Source organism: Anabrus simplex, chromosome 11, assembly GCF_040414725.1.
Source record: "Anabrus simplex isolate iqAnaSimp1 chromosome 11, ASM4041472v1, whole genome shotgun sequence".
In the NCBI taxonomy this organism is placed as follows: domain Eukaryota; kingdom Metazoa; phylum Arthropoda; class Insecta; order Orthoptera; family Tettigoniidae; genus Anabrus; species Anabrus simplex.
The window spans coordinates 38409345-38428731 of NC_090275.1; the positions used below are offsets into that span (position 1 = coordinate 38409345).

General features: G+C 40.5%; 1 protein-coding gene across 2 annotated transcripts in view; it reads left to right on the forward strand.

Annotated features, from left to right (window-relative positions):
• LOC136883527 (uncharacterized) overlaps positions 1-19387 on the forward strand; it is a 483493-nt gene that overhangs the window by 458510 nt on the left and 5596 nt on the right. For both annotated transcript variants that reach the window (XM_067155893.2, XM_067155894.2), the window contains 3 exons: positions 10031-10132; positions 13139-13253; positions 16958-17043. In XM_067155893.2, the coding sequence (XP_067011994.2) occupies positions 10055-10132; positions 13139-13253; positions 16958-17043 (279 nt within the window). In that variant the 5' untranslated portion in view covers positions 10031-10054. The remainder of the gene's footprint in view (positions 1-10030; positions 10133-13138; positions 13254-16957; positions 17044-19387) is intronic.

Here is a 19387-nt window from a genome sequence, read left to right on the forward strand (position 1 = left end):
GCAATAAAAGACATATTTATCATTTTTTGATTTTCCCAAAGGGAAATTTGACACCATTTTTGTTTGTTTCTTTTAGTGAAAGATATATTTTTTCAGTTTTTACATTTGTTAATTTTTAACTGTGAAGTTTTTTCAGTCTGACGAAGCTAATTCAGAATTAGTAAAAATTCGAAAATACCTAAATAAGTATTAATATATAATTTTTACAATCTGCTTTACGTTGCACCGACACAGATAGGTCTTACGGTGACGATGGTATCAGAAAGGGCTAGGCCTCAAGGTACAGTCCCAGCATTTGACTGGTGTGAAAATAAGAAACCACGGAAAACTATCTTCAGGGTGGGGTTCGAACTCCCTCCACAGTTCACTGCTGTTACCAACAGTGTTCAAATCCGATTTCTAATTCTGACTTCAGTGCAGGTGAGGACATCTAGGCTGCCTTTGCGTCAATGTCGACGTTCAGTTTTATTCTAACAGATGGCAAAGTAAGCCAGATCTCTACTGTGCAATCTATGGCTGAGTTTTGATGAATTTTGTCGGCTAAACGTCAAACGTGTCGACAGAGATCTTTTACATGCGGACATCGTACGGCATGGAGTGTCGAATGGCATTTTTGTTTCGCCCTTAAAACATCCGACTGTCTTTGCCATGTTCGAACCCCAGATCTTCAGATCAGGAGGTAGAAACTCTACCACTGATCAACAGAGGGAACTGGCATGAAATGAAATAAGTCAGAAGAGTAAACATTTAGAACTTATCAGTTGCTGTGGTTGAGTATGAGTGGCATATCAACACCCTGTGGTAGGTTCTCATAGATAGTTAAGAAAGAGTAACGTAAACAACATTCATTCATTTATTTATTTAAACATATGCCACTAACAGACACATTCTCCATTTACAGATGGATTTTATAAAAATAATACACATTATATCGAACAGAATTTGTAAAAAAAACCCAAGAAAATTTAATTCAAAATATGAAAAAATAAAGATAAAGAGAAAAAACATGAGAATATAATAAATTCAGTACGCTTGTTGTTTGCACAGTCATGAAATGAAAATCGACATCCTGTTTCCAGGCATTTGACCGGGTCAGGAAAGGAATGAATGAATGAAGGCCCCTTCTAGCGGCGATGATGGGAACTGTGCCGGCTGCCGAGGCCTGTCGCTCTCCTCTGAGGCAATGATTAATGAATTATTGATGAAATGAAATGATATTGGAGAGTGTTGCTGGAATGAAAGATGACGGGGCAAACCTGAGTACCCGGAAAAAAACCTGTCTTGCCTCAGCTTTGTCCAGCACAAATCTCACATGGAATGGCCGGAATTTGACCACGGATCCAGGGGTAAGAGGCCGATGTTTGCACCGTCATATGTAGCATAAATATTGTTATACAGAAATACAATTTGACTAAACATAATATTTTAACAAAAACCTGTTATTGGCCTACCCGATTCTTATTTACACTAACTACTAGATGATAACATCTTCTGATAAAAAAGTCAAATATTGTATCTGTGTAAAACTGCACTTTCCAAATGATGCATGAAGTATCCAAGAGTCATTGTAAAATCAATTTTCGGATACATGCAGCAATTTTGTTAAAAATATTACACATTCTAACTATTGGAGAATTTTTGTGGCTCACTGTTTTAGAGTGTTCATAAAAAACGCAGGTGCCTGCTGTCATTTCTTGATGTATACAGTACTTTTGCATCCATCTCTTGGCACAGGCGAGAGTAAAGTGTAGCTTCCACCGAAGTCCCAGTCTCATCCATGGCTGTGACAATATGGAAGTTGCTGGGGTATGGGTAGTGCTGAGTAATGACATTCAGAGCACGACTAGTGCATCTGAGTGTTATGAAAGGTACTGCTCATAGGATCAGTCGTGCTGCAATAGTACTTTCTGACCCAGTGAGGAAAGCAATGGCAAACTATCTCACTCCTCACCTTGCCTAGTACGCCTCATTTTGGTGCTGCCGTTGGTTTTGGGATTTTTCTTATAACCGCATAACCTTTGGTGGTGCTATTTGAGGATCCAACCAGCCTCTGGGCTGATGACCTAACAGACAGACAATAAAACGCCGGTCTTGTATACTCACACTTTTTCACATTAAAATTCATTCTAGCAAGTATCCCACTGTCATGATAACTCACATTATTTACGAGTTTGTACAAAAATATTTTTTGCAGAGTATCCCTTCTAAAACATAATGATGAAAGTTTAAATTCATTTAGAAAGTTATTGTATGAAATTTTTTTATTTTAGTGCTAAAGTATGCTGCGTTTTGTAATACAGAATGCGAAGAAACTTTTCGATTTTATTTATATGGGACAGCTGTCAAAACAACGCATGAACATTCAAGTTTACTACGTACAAATGTATTATAGAGAGTAATTAATGTCCATAACATTTTTTTAGTTCCCTCCAACTCCAAACCAGATAACCTATGGATCTATAGGCTTCATTTGTAACTTTTTCAGTATGTCCTTTGAAGGAAAATGTAGTGCTCATTAAAATTCCCAATACTTTTGCTAAATTAGACTTTCATAAAACAGTGTTATCCATTTTATATTGAAATAGTAATGTCGACTTATTCCTTGAAAAAGTTACTGTGAAACACTCATTGATATTAAAATGCATTGTGTTGTGCCTACATCACGATGTTCGTCTTAAAAATGGCTTGAATAATAATAATAATAATAATAATAATAATAATAAAAATAAAAATAAAAATAAAAATAATAATAAATTCAAATACTTAAGAGGAAATCCTCCAACCATCCGGATTAAATCGTTAAGCAAACAGAGAGAGAATTTCTAAATTACAAAAAGCTTATAGAGCCACGCGGAATAGATACAACAAGATATCAGTATCTCGGAACGATAAAGTAAATCACTATAACACGACAATTATGCCCGAAGCATTGTACGCGTCATAAACCTTGATCACTGGAGTCAGATCACTAACTAAAACTTCAGAAAAATAAGAATAAGAAAATCTTTGGCCAAGCATGCGTACCAGTGTGAATGAAAATGAGGTCTCCTGAATTTTGCCAGACTTCTGAGAAAATATGAGACACTATTAGAAAAGGATGACTGAAATATTATGGCCATATTCAAAGAATGGACAATGAAAGATATTTAATTATGCCTTCTCACTAAAAGTCAAGAATCAATGGATACTCGAAACTGAAAAAGACCTTAAATAAATCAGCACAACAAGTGAAATTATATGTGATAGGCCTGGCTTTAGAACGTTGGAGAACAAACATAATTTTTCTGAAAACCCAAGATGAGAACCACGACTGCATGGACGGAGGAACGGAAGAAAAAGCACAGCGAGACTATGAAGAGTTTCTGGGAATAGAAGAAAGCAAATCCATCTCCTAAATCGCGCTCCTTGGTTGGGCACAACGTTGTGATGATGATGATGATGATGATGATGATGATGATGATAATAATTGTACCGGGTGGTACACCTCCACGCCGCTAATTCAAACCTTGCGCCAGTTAAAACTCCTCTACTGGAGGAAGCCTGAACTTTAACTTCCATATTAATTCAACGATTTCTCAGAAGATGTCATTACTATAAATTTTGAAGTGTTCTGAACTATGTCAGTTTCGATTCATTTTTGTTTTATCTGTAGCAAGAAGTGTGAACATTCTCTTCTAGAGGACACTACTTAAGAACTACAATTGTGCACCCTAGTGCGAAGTGAAGGAACCTTTTTTTGAAGAAATTTAGTACTTATAAGTTTGTTCTTTATTAAATTTCTTTCTGCCATTGTTTAAGTTGGCAATGTTAACCCTTTCTTTCCGCCAGTTTTGAATTTGACCAATAAGGAGTTTCTGTAATTAATTTTCCACCAATAAGGTGTTTCTTCTTCGTCTAGTGTAGTAGTTTTTGCCATTATCCAATAAAATGCTTGTGGGCGGGTGTTATCATTCACGAAACGCCTCGAACTTTCCACGAGGGTATATAAACTGCTGATTTTCGGGTCTCCGGGCTACTTCAGTAACATCTATCATTGTGTAAATTATGTAGCAGGGGGCGGGAAGCGCCTCTTTCTTCGGGCAGCAGTTCAACCACCAGGTAATGGCCTTTGAATAACTTCTTTTCTTGCTAGCTCAGCAGTTTAACTCTCGGGGCAGGTCCGAAGCCTTTTACCATGTAACTTTCCTTTAGAATGTAAAGACACTTGGTATCAATTCTATCTTTTTAAACTACAAATTGGGATAGAAAGTGCTTAACCCTCTCGAGCTCCCACTCATATTGCTTTGAGGTGAACTTATTTTCACAAGCGTTTCTTCCCTCCTAATGTAATGTAAATCGTTTTCTTATATAAGTTACCTCTTTAATAATAATAATAATAATAATAATGTTATTTGTTTTACGTCCCACTAACTACTCTTTTACGGTTTTCGGAGACGCCGAGGTGCCGGAATTTAGTCCCGCAGGAGTTCTTTTACGTGCCAGTAAATCTACCGACACGAGGCTGACGTATTTGAGCACCTTCAAATACCACCGGACTGAGTCAGGATCGAACCTGCCAAGTTGGGGTCAGAAGGCCAGCGCCTTAACCGTCTGAGCCACTCAGCCCGGCAAGTCACCTCTTTAGTATGGGATTAGCCCTTGCATTAGCGGCCTAGTGCCAAGTAGGTTTTAGTAAAGTATATTAGGAGTGCAGTTTCGCCTCCTCTCAAGTTGGTATTTTGGAGGCCATGTAATTGTCCTGTTTCTTCACTGAATAGGCCTCAGTAGGTTGGATATTTTTACCCCTGTGTTATTTGTGTTTGGAGGTCAACTTGAAAGTGGAGTTTGGTGTGGCCTTTGATAGGCTTGAACTTTAAGAGCGGGTTGCTCTTTCTTAAAATTTTGATTTCTGTGCGCCTCGAGCAGGCTTTACTGAGTAATAGGGAGCAAGAGCTCCTGACCATGATTGGGGTTTCTGCCCCTTTGTCTAAACCTGGTATCTGGCTAAAGTTGGGCTAATTGCTCAAGAATTATGCGTCTGGCTCTCGGATCCCAAATCCTGTAACACTGTAATTGTACATTCTCGAATTGTTGCTAGGCTACTGAGTACCTGTTATAATTGTTATTTATTGATCTTGAAAAGAAAATATAACCTTGTTAAATTTTAAATTAACTTTAATTTCGTATATTGAGACCTGTTCACCCCAGCACCTTCTTTCACCTCTTAACTACCACGGATAACTCCGTAACAATAATAATAATAATAATAATAATAATAATAATAATAATAATAATAATAATAATAATAATAATACAATGTCTCAAGGCCGAACAGTAACACCGTAGTTCACAACACAAGCTGTCAGTTGAGCTCATAACATGATATGTGGAGGAGGTTGGAGCAGCAAACAAGAAACTTCCTCCTGTTTCTGGCACGTCTACAACCGTACAGTGCTGTATATTGCAAGTCGGAAGAAAGTGGGGTACTGTTGTTTGCACTTAACTTACAGGACAGGAGATATACTGTAGTGGGTGACGCCACCGCCCCGTGGTCAGAGTGTTCAAGTCAGTCTGATGTCCTGTGCGGCAATATTAATACCTAACAGGGCTGAAGGGTCTGGTCTACCAAGCAACCGCTGCTCAGACCGAAGGCCTGCAGATTACGAGGTGTCTCGTGGTCAGCACGACGGATTCTCTCGGCCGTTATTCTTGGTTTTCTAGACCGGGGCCGCTATCTCACCATCAAATAGCTCCTCAATTCTAATTACGTAGGCTGAGTGTACCTCGAACCAGCCTTCAGATCCAGGTAAAAAACCATGACCTGGCCGGTAATCGAACCCGAGGCCTCCGGGTAACAGGCAGGCACGCTACCCCTACACCACGGGAACGGCAATAGAAATACCGGGTGGGCAAAGTAAAACTGGCCAAGAATATATTTATAAGACAGACGTGGAACTGACCCTATGATAGCAACCGGTTGGTGCATCGAAATCGCGGTTTCCACTGTCACTAACTAGTAGACTACTCGCTCTGCATGCGTCCAGGTGAAATACAATACTTAACAAAATTCAGTAATAAACAGCCTTTTCTTTTGCCTCCAAGAGATCTCGAATAGTGTAGCGTTCGCCGAGTCTTCTACAGATCACATGATTACAACTACTATTACTACTACTACTACTACTACTAGTGTTTTTATTTTGTACCCTGATGAGGTGCGGTGGGCCTCCTAGAGGATGTCTCCTTCTCTCACGCCAGGAAAAGTGTTGTGGTGATTTGAGTTGCGGAGAAGGTGAGACGCGAGCAGCCTTAACTTATAAAAGGAACCGTACCGGCATTTGCCTTAGTGAGGCGAATGGAAGACAACGGAAAACCATTGTCAAGACAGCCAACGGCGGGACCAGCCCACCGCCTTCCCAATCCAAAGCTATAAAGTCACCGTAATAGGGTTGCTAGGTTTTTGAAATACCAATAAGGGACAGGTCATGTCATCACAACATAATGACATTGCTCAAGAGAACACTGCCATGTAATTTACTGTACCGGGCGAGTTGGCCGTGCGCGTAGAGGCGCGCGGCTGTGAGCTTGCATCTGGGAGATAGTAGGTTCGAATCCCACTATCGGCAGCCCTGAAAATGGTTTTCCATTTTCACACCAGGCAAATGCTGGGGCTGTACCTTAATTAAGGCCACGGCCGCTTCCTTCCAACTCCGAGGCCTTTCCTATCCCATCGTCGCCATAAGACCTATCTATGTCGGTGCGACGTAAAGCCCCCAGCAGGAGAGAGTAATTTACTGCAAAATTACGTTGTAGTCACAAACTACCTCACATTATTCTGCTGTTTCATTTTCTACAACAAAAAGATAGAAACCCGTATTTTTCTTCACATTTTTAGCCTCTTCCTTAATCTCACATAACTCTCTCGCCAGCACTCCACCACAGCACGACAAAAACTGCCAGCTAAAAGCATTTGAAATAATGCAGGCTTTTGTTAATTGTTGCGTTGACTTAAACCAGATGCCTCTGTGTTCCGCGCTTGGGCTCGGCACCGGCTGTTCGCTCACGGACTGCACATTCCGATCATCGTGCAAAATCGCTAGGTGAAGAATAATGAACTGAACTGCTGGCTCGGTAAATGCTATTGTAAAATAGATAATTTTCACCATGCCAGAAGTGAGTTGTTTAAATATGAGGAAAAGGGCGTCTCGTATGCTGTTAAAACGGGACAGTACTTCAAACCTTCAAATACAGGAAATTCCTTATAATACGGGACACCTGGCAACCCTACACGGTACAGGCATCGCCACTCCTAGCCGAAGTCACTTTGTAGTCGCGATGCAGAAGAGCTTGTTCCTGTAATTCGCATCCACAAGAATTGCAGTAAAATGAAACACGATACAAGCTAAATGGCAAAGAATACGGTAATAGGTGGTCGCTTTTTTTATATCAGCGATACGTAGAAACTTCCAACACATAACAATAATAATAATAATAATAATCAAATCAAGAGCTGTATGAAAAATGCCAGAACATTTCAACCTCGATAAGAAAAAGACGACTGACTTTCTATAGACACCTGAGAAGAATAGGACCGGAACGCCTAGCAAATAAGATCCTCATCTTCCAGGAAAGAAGAAAGACCCAAGTACCATGGCTGAAAGAACCCTAGGATCTTAAAAATGTGGCACTGAGAAGGGAAATGTTACAAACAGAACAGTGTTCAGGAAGAAAATAGCGGAGGTGTCGGATTTTTTCGTAGAGAAACCCAGGAGGACAAAAAGGATGTTGTCGGATGAGCAACGACCAAAACCGAGCCAGAGAATGAAGGAGTATTGGCGTAAAAATAAAGAACATAAACAGGCAAGGAAGTTGTGTAATCGTAACACATAGGAGGTTGAAACTACCCTAAATAAATAAATAAATAAATAAATAAATAAATAAATAAATAAATAAAAATAATATTAATCGTATGGTCTCAGCAGGCATTCATTTCTGCGTTACAATAGAAATTAGGGTCCGACTCGTTGGCTGAATGGTCAGCGTACTGGCCTTCGGTTCAGAGGGTCCCGGGCTCGATTCCCGACCGGGTCGGGGATTGTAACCTTCATTGGTTAATTCCAGTGGCTCGGGAGCTGGGTGTTTGTGCTGTCCCCAACATCCCTGAAACTCACACTCCACACATAACACTATCCTCCACCACAATAACACGCAGTTAGTTACACATGGCAGATGCCGCCCACCCTCATCGGAGGGTCTGCTTTACAAGGGTTGCACCCGGCTAGAAATAACGACACGAAATTAGTATAGAAATCGAGGGTCTGAGCGGACGAACAAGTGAGTCGGAAGCGAAGGGAAGGAGAAAGGAATGTAGGAATGTGGCAACACTGTGTTATACTCCTCCCTACAACCGTATCTGTCAAACCACTTATTTAATATTAAGGGTATACAGATTGCGAGACTAATGAAATTAAATAAGCTGGGAAGGAAACGTAATAGCACCAGAAATGAGAGGCGCGCGAGTCACATTATCCCGTTGTTCGTAGTATTTTTAAATCCTTGTTAATCCTTGCTTATGCCATTCAACATTCCAGTAGAGTAGGAGCTCGCAGGCACGCACAGCACGTACAACGAGAGTCCAACCTCCCCCACACCTCATTACGCCGCAACGCACTTCAATTAAGCAACACCCCAGACTGGATCCGCTATTTTGAAGTTAGTCCTTTTGTTCTCAAACAGGGCTTAGGTGAAATCAAAAGAAGAAAAATCCCCCACCTATGAACATGTTACCTTTTAAATATTATTGATGCCTTCTACCCTCGACATAAACTACGTATATACATTTCGATGATGATGATGATCATGATGATGATGATGATGATGGTGATTCTTGTTGTTTAAAGGGGCTTATCATCTAGGTCATCTGCCCCTAATGGCTCAAAATGAGACGAAATGCAATGACGATTTAAACGTACAAACTTCATCCACTGACCATAATTCAAAACGTGATGATGAAGAATGAATGGATGACGATGAATTTAAAACAATCAGTGGATCCGACCTGCAATACCTCACCTTCCCAGAAACAATATTACTGACTAAGGGATGGCCTCTGAAGAACAATCCTGAATCTATGATGCTTGCTGTCTAAAGGGATCCAATATCCAGGTCAACGGTCCTTCATAATGAGACTTATCGGTAGTAAAGTAGAACCATGGTATTTCTCAAGTTGTGGTACTAATACACGGTAGCGTAAATTCACGGCGTTCCACACATTATGGTACTACTCACAGGTACTGTACGTCGTATAGGTAAAGCAGACCTATGGTGTTTCTCACATAATGGCGCCACTCGAGGGCAACTCAAACCCACGGTTCACCTCACATAGGTGTAATAATCACAGGCAGTCCGGTCCCTCGATGTAGGGGCAACGCGTCCGCCTGTCACCCGGTGACCCCGGGTTCGATTTCCGACCGGGTCAGGGTTTTTTAACTGTAAATGATTAATATTCCTCGCCTGGGGACTGGGTGTTTGTGTCGTCCTTAACGTTCCTTTCCTCACATTCAACACTTTACACTTCCGCCATTTACAAAATACACGCAGGTTCCTCACACAAGGTGCAAGTAGGGGCAAAAGATATTTCGAGGTCGACGCCCCGAACAAATACCATTAAAAAATTAAAAAATCACAGGCAACGCCCAGACCCGTCGTGTTTCTCACATAATGGTACAAATCTCAGGCAACGTTAGCCCCGTGGTGTTCAGCATATAGTGTTACTAATCACAAGTACTGGAAACCCACAGCGAACCGCTCTCTGCTGCTATTAATCACAAACCTATTGTGTACCTAACATAGTAGTACTACTCGTAAATAAAGGCGACCCATGGTGTTCCCGCGTAATGGTACTAATCACAAGTAGTTTCATGGTTATAACTGAATCATCCCTTGGTCGCCCCTTTTAGTAGGCAGGGGATACCGTGGGTGTATTCTTCGTCTGTGTCCCCCACCCACAGGAGGTACATACATTTCAAATTCTTTGATTTTCGTATGTTTTTAGATACCACTGCTCTAAGATCTCATCATGAGGTGGAGAGTGCACGAATGCTGTTGTGGATGTCGCATCAGAAGAGGCACATTTATCATCGGCGTAGTAAACACAGTAAGTATTTTTGATCAATTCCCGGTAGCAATGATATTTTTTTTGAAAATGTTTGAAAATTATGATTAAAATATTGAAGAGACACAGAAATAGCAGTACATTTTTCCACAAATGTCTAATGAATAGTTTCCAAATTTTTAGGCAGTAATAGGTTAAATACAGGGACTCTCAGGGTGCATGCGCCCGTGCACGGCGCAAGGTGCAGGATGTGACTTCACTAGGTTGACCAGAATGCAAGCCCCCAATCCACTTCCCCTACACCTGTCTCACCCGTTCGGCCTGTCTCCGCCTTCTTCACCTTCCCCGCTGATTCCTCACTCGCTGCGGAATGTTTGTGTGCGGTGAGCGGTGACACTGTTGTATGCGATAATGTTACGGGTGTTAAAACTGACAGCAATTCTGAGAGCCTTCTTTAAATTACAATCAGAATAGGCCTACTCGCATGCAATCTAATTTTCGTACAAGTCAAAACAGGAAAAAATGGCACTACAGCCCTTGAAGGGCCTTGCCCTACCAAGCGACCGCTGCTCAGCCGGAAGGTCTGCAGATTACGAGGTATCGTGTGGTCAGCACGACGAATCCTCTCGGCCGTTATTCTTGGCTTTCTAGACCGGAAAACAGGAAAAAATACCTTTCATATATGCATGTGGAACCAAACAGAAATAATCTTAGTTGCTTCTCGATGCAGCTTAGGAAAATCCTCCTCCGACAAATTCTCGTAAAATTTGAGCAAAGCCTTTGTATTGAAAAATAGATCTTTTTGATGATCACATAATTATTGTGCCACAGATTAAGCATTTGGCATCATCGTCATGACTGAAAAAAAAAGTACGAAAGTTCCCAGTTGGATCTAAATGGACTTTCGGAAGTCTTTGCTTTCTTGGAAACAGGCTGCTCGTTTATTATGTTGTTTTGCGCTTATCTATTTCACGGATAAACAAGCCGTCTATCACCGAACGTTTCGTCGCTCTCAGCGCACTGCACCATCCGAGTCAAGCCGAGTTGAGCCGAGTCGGACTGATGCACAGTGCATAGAGCCTCTGCGCCTCGGTTTGCACGCGTGAGATTTTGGGCGTTTGAGAGGTCCTGGGTTAAAATGAAAATTTACTGAAAGGTGTAAACAAGTATAGTCTACCCTACACAGCGATTATATTATGAGTTTTGCATAAACTTTAGGGGTACGGCCCATCAGAACCCCTACAATTTATGTTTCTCTCGCTACATAACGAAAGAACAGACTGGGCGACACTTCCTTATTACCAAATTAGTTTGCATTCTAACCTATTACCGCCTAAAAATGCGAGATCTACTAAATAACCTATATTAGGAACTCATTCTAGCTACTGAACTCCATATGAAGCACTGGAAATACAAGTAGACCAAGTCACATTATTCTAGATATGAGAGAAGTGTATTTAAAATTTCTGGACATTGATGAAAAACGATTGATGCGATAAATATGAAATTATTTTGTATTCCACACCATGACGTAACTGCTTTCTTTCCGTACTCAAAAGAGTAGGGAAAATGACAGTTTACGGTACTTTAATTATTTCCTGCACTATTTGTTTCTTGCAAATCGTCTCTCACTGGTTGAGCTCCGCCTCAGAGTAACGTAAACACAGATAGTCAGAGAGATCATAAATCAAGGAACGCCAAACTTCAACGCGTTGAATTCTTTCTCTGTGGTTCCGTACGCATCTACACAAATCAAAATGGAGTCTCTGCATTTCCAGCTCTGTCGCCATAACAATGCTGACTAATACATAGATTAATCCATTTCCAACAGATAAATATCGCATATATCACCGTAAGTTCTTATTACCTTCTTCAATAGAGGACCAGAGAACCATGTTTACGACTCTGGTAGCTTAGTGGACTGTTTGCTGATTCAAATAACATTAATGTAATATATTTTCTTTGTGACATCTGATCCCACCTCTTTTCACTTCCGATTCAGTTAATCTATAACTGTTAGGATCTTCTGCCTGCCGAAAGTAATTTTGAAAAAGAAAACGTGTCGTAACATAATTATTCTTATTTTTCTTTGGTTGTTCTTCCGGGTAGAACCATGGTGTTTTCTGTACACTCCATACAGTTTGCCGACGTTTCGAATACATTGCAATATTCTTTGTCGAGGCGACTGAAATACCCCTGGGTGACTGATTACCTCGGATCGAGTAGGGGTAGTTTACTGGCCTTGGCAAAGAATACTGCAATGTATTCGAAAAGACGGCAAACTGTACCGAATGTACAAAAGCAATACAGTTCAACCCGAAAGCAGCACCAAATAACTCCACAGACCATGAAGTTTCACATCTATAATGTACCTATTTTAATTAAGTTGCTTCTTTTTCGGGTGCAAAGCCAAATCGCTTGGTTTTCCCTAGTTATTTGATTGTAATCATTGTGATATACCACTACCATACTGCGGAGTTAACAGCTTTCTCCAATTGTTGAGTGCAAAGATGTCGAATCTGCAACAGCGAATGAACTAATGACTTGGTAGTGAACAGAACTCAATGTACTGTACAAGAAAGCGGACTTGAAACACTGTGTTTATGAACTCCTCACATGATACTTGTCTGTGGACTTCGTTTAAAACAGATGGAAACTGGACTTTATATACTTGTATTTCCGTGGCTTCATAATTACCGTGTAGGGCTTTTACAAAATGTGATTTTGTGTACATAATGTAACTAGCTGTTACATCCGTCGTTGACGGAACTATCTCTTAGCATGTGCATCATTACTTTTCCTGTCGAGCCCTCACGTTGTTACCGACATTCTGAGGCACGTAGGTGGACATCCTCTACCTGTCAGCGGCTTGTCGTGATGCACTTGTTACCTAGCTCTCTGGCACTGTACAGTTTGATATGTTACATGTGACCTCTCCCTTCTGTTATAAAAACGAAGTGTCAAGTTAATATTGAAAAGGTACAGACATAAATACTGTTTTATATATATACAGATACTGAATAATATTACTGTGAATCTCTCTTTCAGGTCACGGTTATCTACGTCCTGGTAGACCTGTGCCTTGGCGGTCCCATATACAAATCAACCATCCCACCAATCGATGACGGTTACAACATTCCCCAGGAGAAAACATTCCGCAACTGTAAAGTATTGATTGAGAGCTCTCTATAGCTTAAGAATTCAGGAGCTTCACTTCCCTTCAATAAAGGAATATCTCTTTTTGAGAGAGTGCAGTATTTTTTTTAACAGAAGAGAACGCTCCATTTCTCCAGTTTCAGATCACTAGAAACTGAAGATTGGTTGATTGCTTATATCAGGATTACATACACAGGCTAATATGTTGCAAAGTAAACCACAAGAATATGAAATAAGCACTAATGTACATAATGAGGTTGTCTTAGAGTATGGTTTAACATCTAGGAATTTAAGAAATTCGTATCATCTGTAAAATGTTATAAAGCACTAATTAGATCTAATTATGATGTTTAATGCAATAATAGTAAAGAGTAGCGTCCGGAAGTGTAATCACTTATACGTTACAACGCCAACTTACTTGGTTATTAGGAGTTATCGACTGGCTCGCTCTTTCCTACTGTAGCGAGAGTAACATAAATTCTAGGGGTTATGATGGACGAACCCTTAGTGTTTATGCAAAACTCTTAGCAGAACCGTTGTGCACGTAGAGTATACTTGCTACGCGCTTCAGTAAGTTTATATTCTAACCTATTACTGCCTAAAATTCTGGATTCTAGTAATGAGAACAGTCAGAAGATATCTCAAGTGTTTTAATTTCTACCTATATATTATATCTAGAGCCCGGATATTTAGGCATTAATAGGCTAGAATATAAATTTAGTAAAGCGGGTAACAACTATGATCTAGCCTGCTCAACAGTTCTGCTATAAGATTTGCATACACATTCGGGGTGCGGTCTATTAGAACCCCTTGAAATTATGTTACTCTCCCTGTATTACGGTAGAGCGAGTTAGGACATTTCTTACTAGCCAAATAAGTTTGCATTCTAACTTATTTTGGAGTAGAATAAAATGAATGAATATATTTTACTACACATAATAATGTTGTTGTCTTATCCGGTGCGATCCGCTTCCAGAGTTTAAAAATTGTGTGGAATTCTTTCTCTCTTTGTTTTAATTTTAGATTCAGTATGAACTCTAAGTGCTTCTGTTTCCCTCCAGCCTGTTAACAGATGTGACTCTTTCATTGTTTCTCCGCATAACAAACAAGAATTCCCGTCATCTTCCTGACCTTTATTGTCCGACTTTAAAAAAAATCCTAGCGGAAATTTACTAATAGAATGCCCCAAGAATTTTAGCGGTAGGTCATGTACTTATGTACCAGCTCATGCCATTTAAGAGTGCTTACATGCGAGATACTCGTACCATTAAATAATTCATTCTCAAGGTAATATATCAGTATTACCTCTCAAATTCTCTTAAAACTGACAGCAGTTGAAACGAACCCTATGGCACAACAGCCTCGAAGCGACCATTGATCAGCCCGAAGGCCTGTAGAATAACAGGTGGATGGATTCTGATATGATCATCTCTTCTTCTTCTTCTTGTTTCCATTTCCTTTACGTCGAACCGGCACGGAAAAGTCTTGTGACGATGATGGGATAGGAAAGGCCTAGCAGTGGGAAGGGAGCGGCCGTGGCTTTAAGTGAGGTACAGCCTGGTGTGAAAATGGGCAATCACAGAAAACCACCTTCCGCGCTGCCGACAGTGAGGTTCGAACCCACTATCTCTCGGATGCAAGCTTCCAGCTCCGCGCCCTAATCGCAAGGCCAACTCGCCCGGTCATCTTTTCTTCAATACTTTTCACTCTTGCATCACCTTTTCTTCATTATGAATCTATTTATGCTAGTAGTCACCCATTCATATTCTGTCCAACATCTTTTTCATCTTATTTTGCCGGGCTGAGTGGCTCGGACGATCGAGGCGCTGGCCTTCTGACCCCAACTTGGCAGATGCGATCCTGGCACGGTCCGGTGGTATTTGAAGGTGCTCAAATACGTCAGCCACGTGTCGGTAGATTTACTGGTACGTAACAGAACTCTGCAGGACAAAATTGCGGCACATCAGCGTCTCCAGAAAGCGTAGTTAGTAGAACGTAAAATCAGTGATATTTGCTTAGTATTGTTTTAGTAGATCCAAGGTTATATGGACCGATGCTATATTTAGTAACCCCACCGTCTGCAGTGCTGAAGACTGTATTCCATGGATTCATATTTTCACACCGGGAACATGTTGGGCCTGTACCTTAATAAAGCCCACGGCCACTACCTTCCCAATCGTACCCCCTTTCACATCCTTGTGTCACCAAAAACCTTCGATGTGTTAGTGCCACGTTAAACTACTACCAAAAAAGAAATTTAAAAAATCAAGAATTGAAAACTGTTGAAAATTTTTATGGTACAGTTTTTACTTTTCCACACCTCTTGTATTTTATTTTGAAAAGTGAAGTTTGAGAGGAACTTTTATGTGTTATCTCTTCATTAGTCAATCAGGGAAATGACACGTTATGAAAGTTCATGTCGTTCTACAGGGTGGGGAAAATAATCCTGTGCATCCGGGAGATAGTAGGTTCGAATCCCACTATCGGCAGCCCTGAAGATGGTTTTCCGTGGTTTCCCATTTTCACACCAGGCAAATGCTGGGGCTGTACCTTAATTAAGGCCACGGCTGCTTCCTTCCAACTCCTAGGCCTTTCCTATCCCATCGTCGCCATAAGACCTATCTGTGTCGGTGCGACGTAAAACCCCTAGCAAAAAAAAATAATCCTGGCCCGGAAAACATTTACAGTAGGACTGACGCGAGTATGAACATCACAGAAGATGCTGGGAATGGCCTCATCTGAGGAAATGAAAAACTGAGGATCCAAAAGTCCTGACTCAACTTCATTAAGAAACCACCGACAGAACTCGACACGCGAAGGTTCCTCTGGACGCTTTAACGCATGCACAAGAGTAAACGTGTAAGGATACAGATGCGGATCGTTTTTGATACTGTTTCCACACGACGATCTCCTAATTCCCACCTGCACAGATAAACGGTGTTGAGATTTCGTCCGACTTCGTTTCACGCTTTCCTTCACTCGAGCAATGTTTTCTGGTGTTGGAACTCTCTTCGGATAGTTACCATTTTTATTCGCCCGTATCACAGCATTTTGCCGCTAACTTTTGCACAACAGACTTTGCTGGAAGTTTTGCCAAAACCCTTCCAGTCCCAAACTCTTGCTCAAATAGTTCCGCACAAGTTTTCCTCGAATGGTGATTTGTATAAAACCCGACAATTAGCCCGCCCTGTTTTATCGTGAGCTCCATTTTCTGTTACATTCAACTGGTCACTAAACACGTCTGATCCTCCCACTCACTCACACGTATTGACACAGCCACCTACTCGGGAGATGCGCACGCGAAGACATGTGACAGCAACCGATTGGTGCATTGAAATCATGGATTCCAGCATTTTATATGACGGGTAGTTCTCCTCTTCGTTAAAACGAATCAATTCATCACCAGTCTTATTATGCTCACTCTGTATAAGCATCGACTTGCATTCCTTTTACAAAGTTTTCGAATAATTATAATTACTTAATGGAAGCATAAATTTTAATGTTTCAGTTCTCCTTAACATGAACTTGTGTATAAGAGAAATAAGATGTGGAACAGTGTGATTTCGTAATCGCCTGGCCAACGGGAGAGGTACCTATCTAAACATGTTTAAATTAAGTGTACAGATTTGTATAGTCATACTGTATTGTTCCATCTGTTTCTTATTGTCGCGTGTATTATCTTCATTTTAAGATGAATATTTTTTGTTGCAGTACTAAGGCTAGGCTACATCGGATCTCTCGTAGTCAATGGCCTTGTCATCCTGTGTTCAGTGTTGCTCATCGCAGGGGCCGTCATTGTAAGTATTAGTTAAGTCAGACAATTGAACCCTCCTTAAGAGTAGCCTATATTCACACACGACAAATAAAAATGACATGTAAACTGAAATGACGTCTATTATTCAGGTGTAAATTACAACACTATTGTCAATCCAGTACCACTCTATGCGTTACAATGCCTTACTCTCTCTCAGAAAAAAAGGAGAAACATTCTTCACAACTAGTAATGGGAAGAAGCAGTTCACCTCTGGGAACTAGTTCATTCACTCTCGCTCCCAAGAAAGAACTACTTCACGAACTACTTCGCGAACTACTTCAAAATGTGTAACTTTGCCGCTAGAGTACCCTGCAATCGCTGAAGTAGTTCGTCCGCGAACAACTTCCTTCTCATTCCCCTCATACAAGGCTTCATCGCTTCGCGAGCTTTCCAGAACGAGGAAGTACACAAAGTGGACAACAGGTAGCACGCAGGTGCACTTCTCTGTAACATTCGTACAGATTTAGAGAGATGAACGTTCCTATTACCGGTAATGTCAGTTCACATTCTCTTCCCCCGCCTCCAAACCCTCTGGAATGTAAGTGTAGGAAAAATCTATTTCTTTTCAAAGATAATAAAAATTTCTGTGAAATATTGTTGACTTGAAAATGAGATGTTTTAAACGCTGATTTGTTATAGCAAGAGAACCCTTTTCTTGGTGGTCATTCCATCCCCTGACTGAAACATAAATTTATAACATCTGAGCGTTGGTCAACTTTTTCTCGTCGGTGGCGCTAAACGTCAGACTCCAACACTCTCGCTCCCAAGAAAAAACTACTTTACGAACTACTTCGCGAACTACTTTAAAATGTGTAATTTTCCCGCCAGAGCACTCTGCAACCGCTGAAGTAGTTCGTTCGCGAACAAGTTCCTTCCCATTCCCTTCACACTCGTGAAGTTCTACAGTTCGCGAAGTAGTTCTCGAGAGACGAGTAAACACTTCACAGTTCATTTGTTATGTTCTTTGGTATGTGTATATATAGTTCGCGAAGTAGTTCTCGAGAGACGAGTAAATACTTCACAGTTCGTGAGAGTGAAGTAATTCCCAGGAACTAGTTCGTTCGCGAACTACCCATCACTATTCACAACATTCTTGGCCCAAACTACAGAAACGGGATGTACATGAGAAAATCCAGACAAGAAATATACTCTAAGATGGAGAAGATCACGAATACAAAGCGCAAACACAGGGCTCACTTATACGGTCACTCACGACGGATGGACGACTCTCGATGGACGTATTTTTAACTGTTTTGCCTCAAAACCAAAAACAATATTTCTCTGATAAGATGTCGTCAAGAAAGACCTCAAAAGAAATGAGCCTAGGACCAGATGACGCGCACAAACGAGACCTTTTCAGAACAAGCATTGTAACTTTTGGGACGTTCCGGGATGTGAAGTGGACAACTGGTGTAAAGTGGACGGATGAACGTCAAAGCTCGACACGGCAAGCTAATGAGAACCCATTGGATCAGTCGAAAAGTTAGTAAACGCCTGAATGTACAGTGAAACGTATCGTGGTCCCTAGTTCGCAAATAAATAAATAAATAAATAAATAAATAAATAAATAAATAAATAAATAAATAAATGTATGTTCAGTGCCCAGATGAGATTTTGGGAGAAGAAAAAAAAATCACCTAAATATATTCTATTGTGCTCTACAGATGGGCATAAGGCTTAATAATAATAATAATAATAATAATAATAATAATAATAATAATAATAATAATAATAATAATAATAATAATAATAATAATAATAATAATAATAATAATAATGTTGCTTTTACCTCCCACTAACTAATTTTACGCTTTTCGGAGCCTCCAAGGTGCCGGAATTTTGTCCCGCAGGAATTGTAGTTTACGTGCCAGTAAATCTACCGACACAGGGCTAACGTATCTAAGCACCTTCAGGACTGAGCCAGGATCGAGCGGCCAGTGCCTTAACAGCCTGAGCCACTCAGCCTGGCTTTCAGGACGACGACAGTCGAACAATGGTCAAATGTAAAATCATTCCAGAATATATTTAATGAATAATTAATTAATTGATTAATTAATTAGTTAATTAATTAATGTATTTATCATTGATATACGAATTAGAAAGCTGTTGTTTGAAGACTTTCGTATACAGCGTGGAATTGTATGAAGTGAAACATGGACGATAACTAGGTCAGAAAGAAAGAGAATATAAGTTTTTGAAATGTGGTGTTACAGAAGAATGCTGAAGGTGAAATGGATAGATCGAATTACAAATGAAGAGAGAGAGATATTGATTCGAATAGGTGAGGGGAGATCGATTTGGCTAAATTTGACGAGGAGAGATAGAAT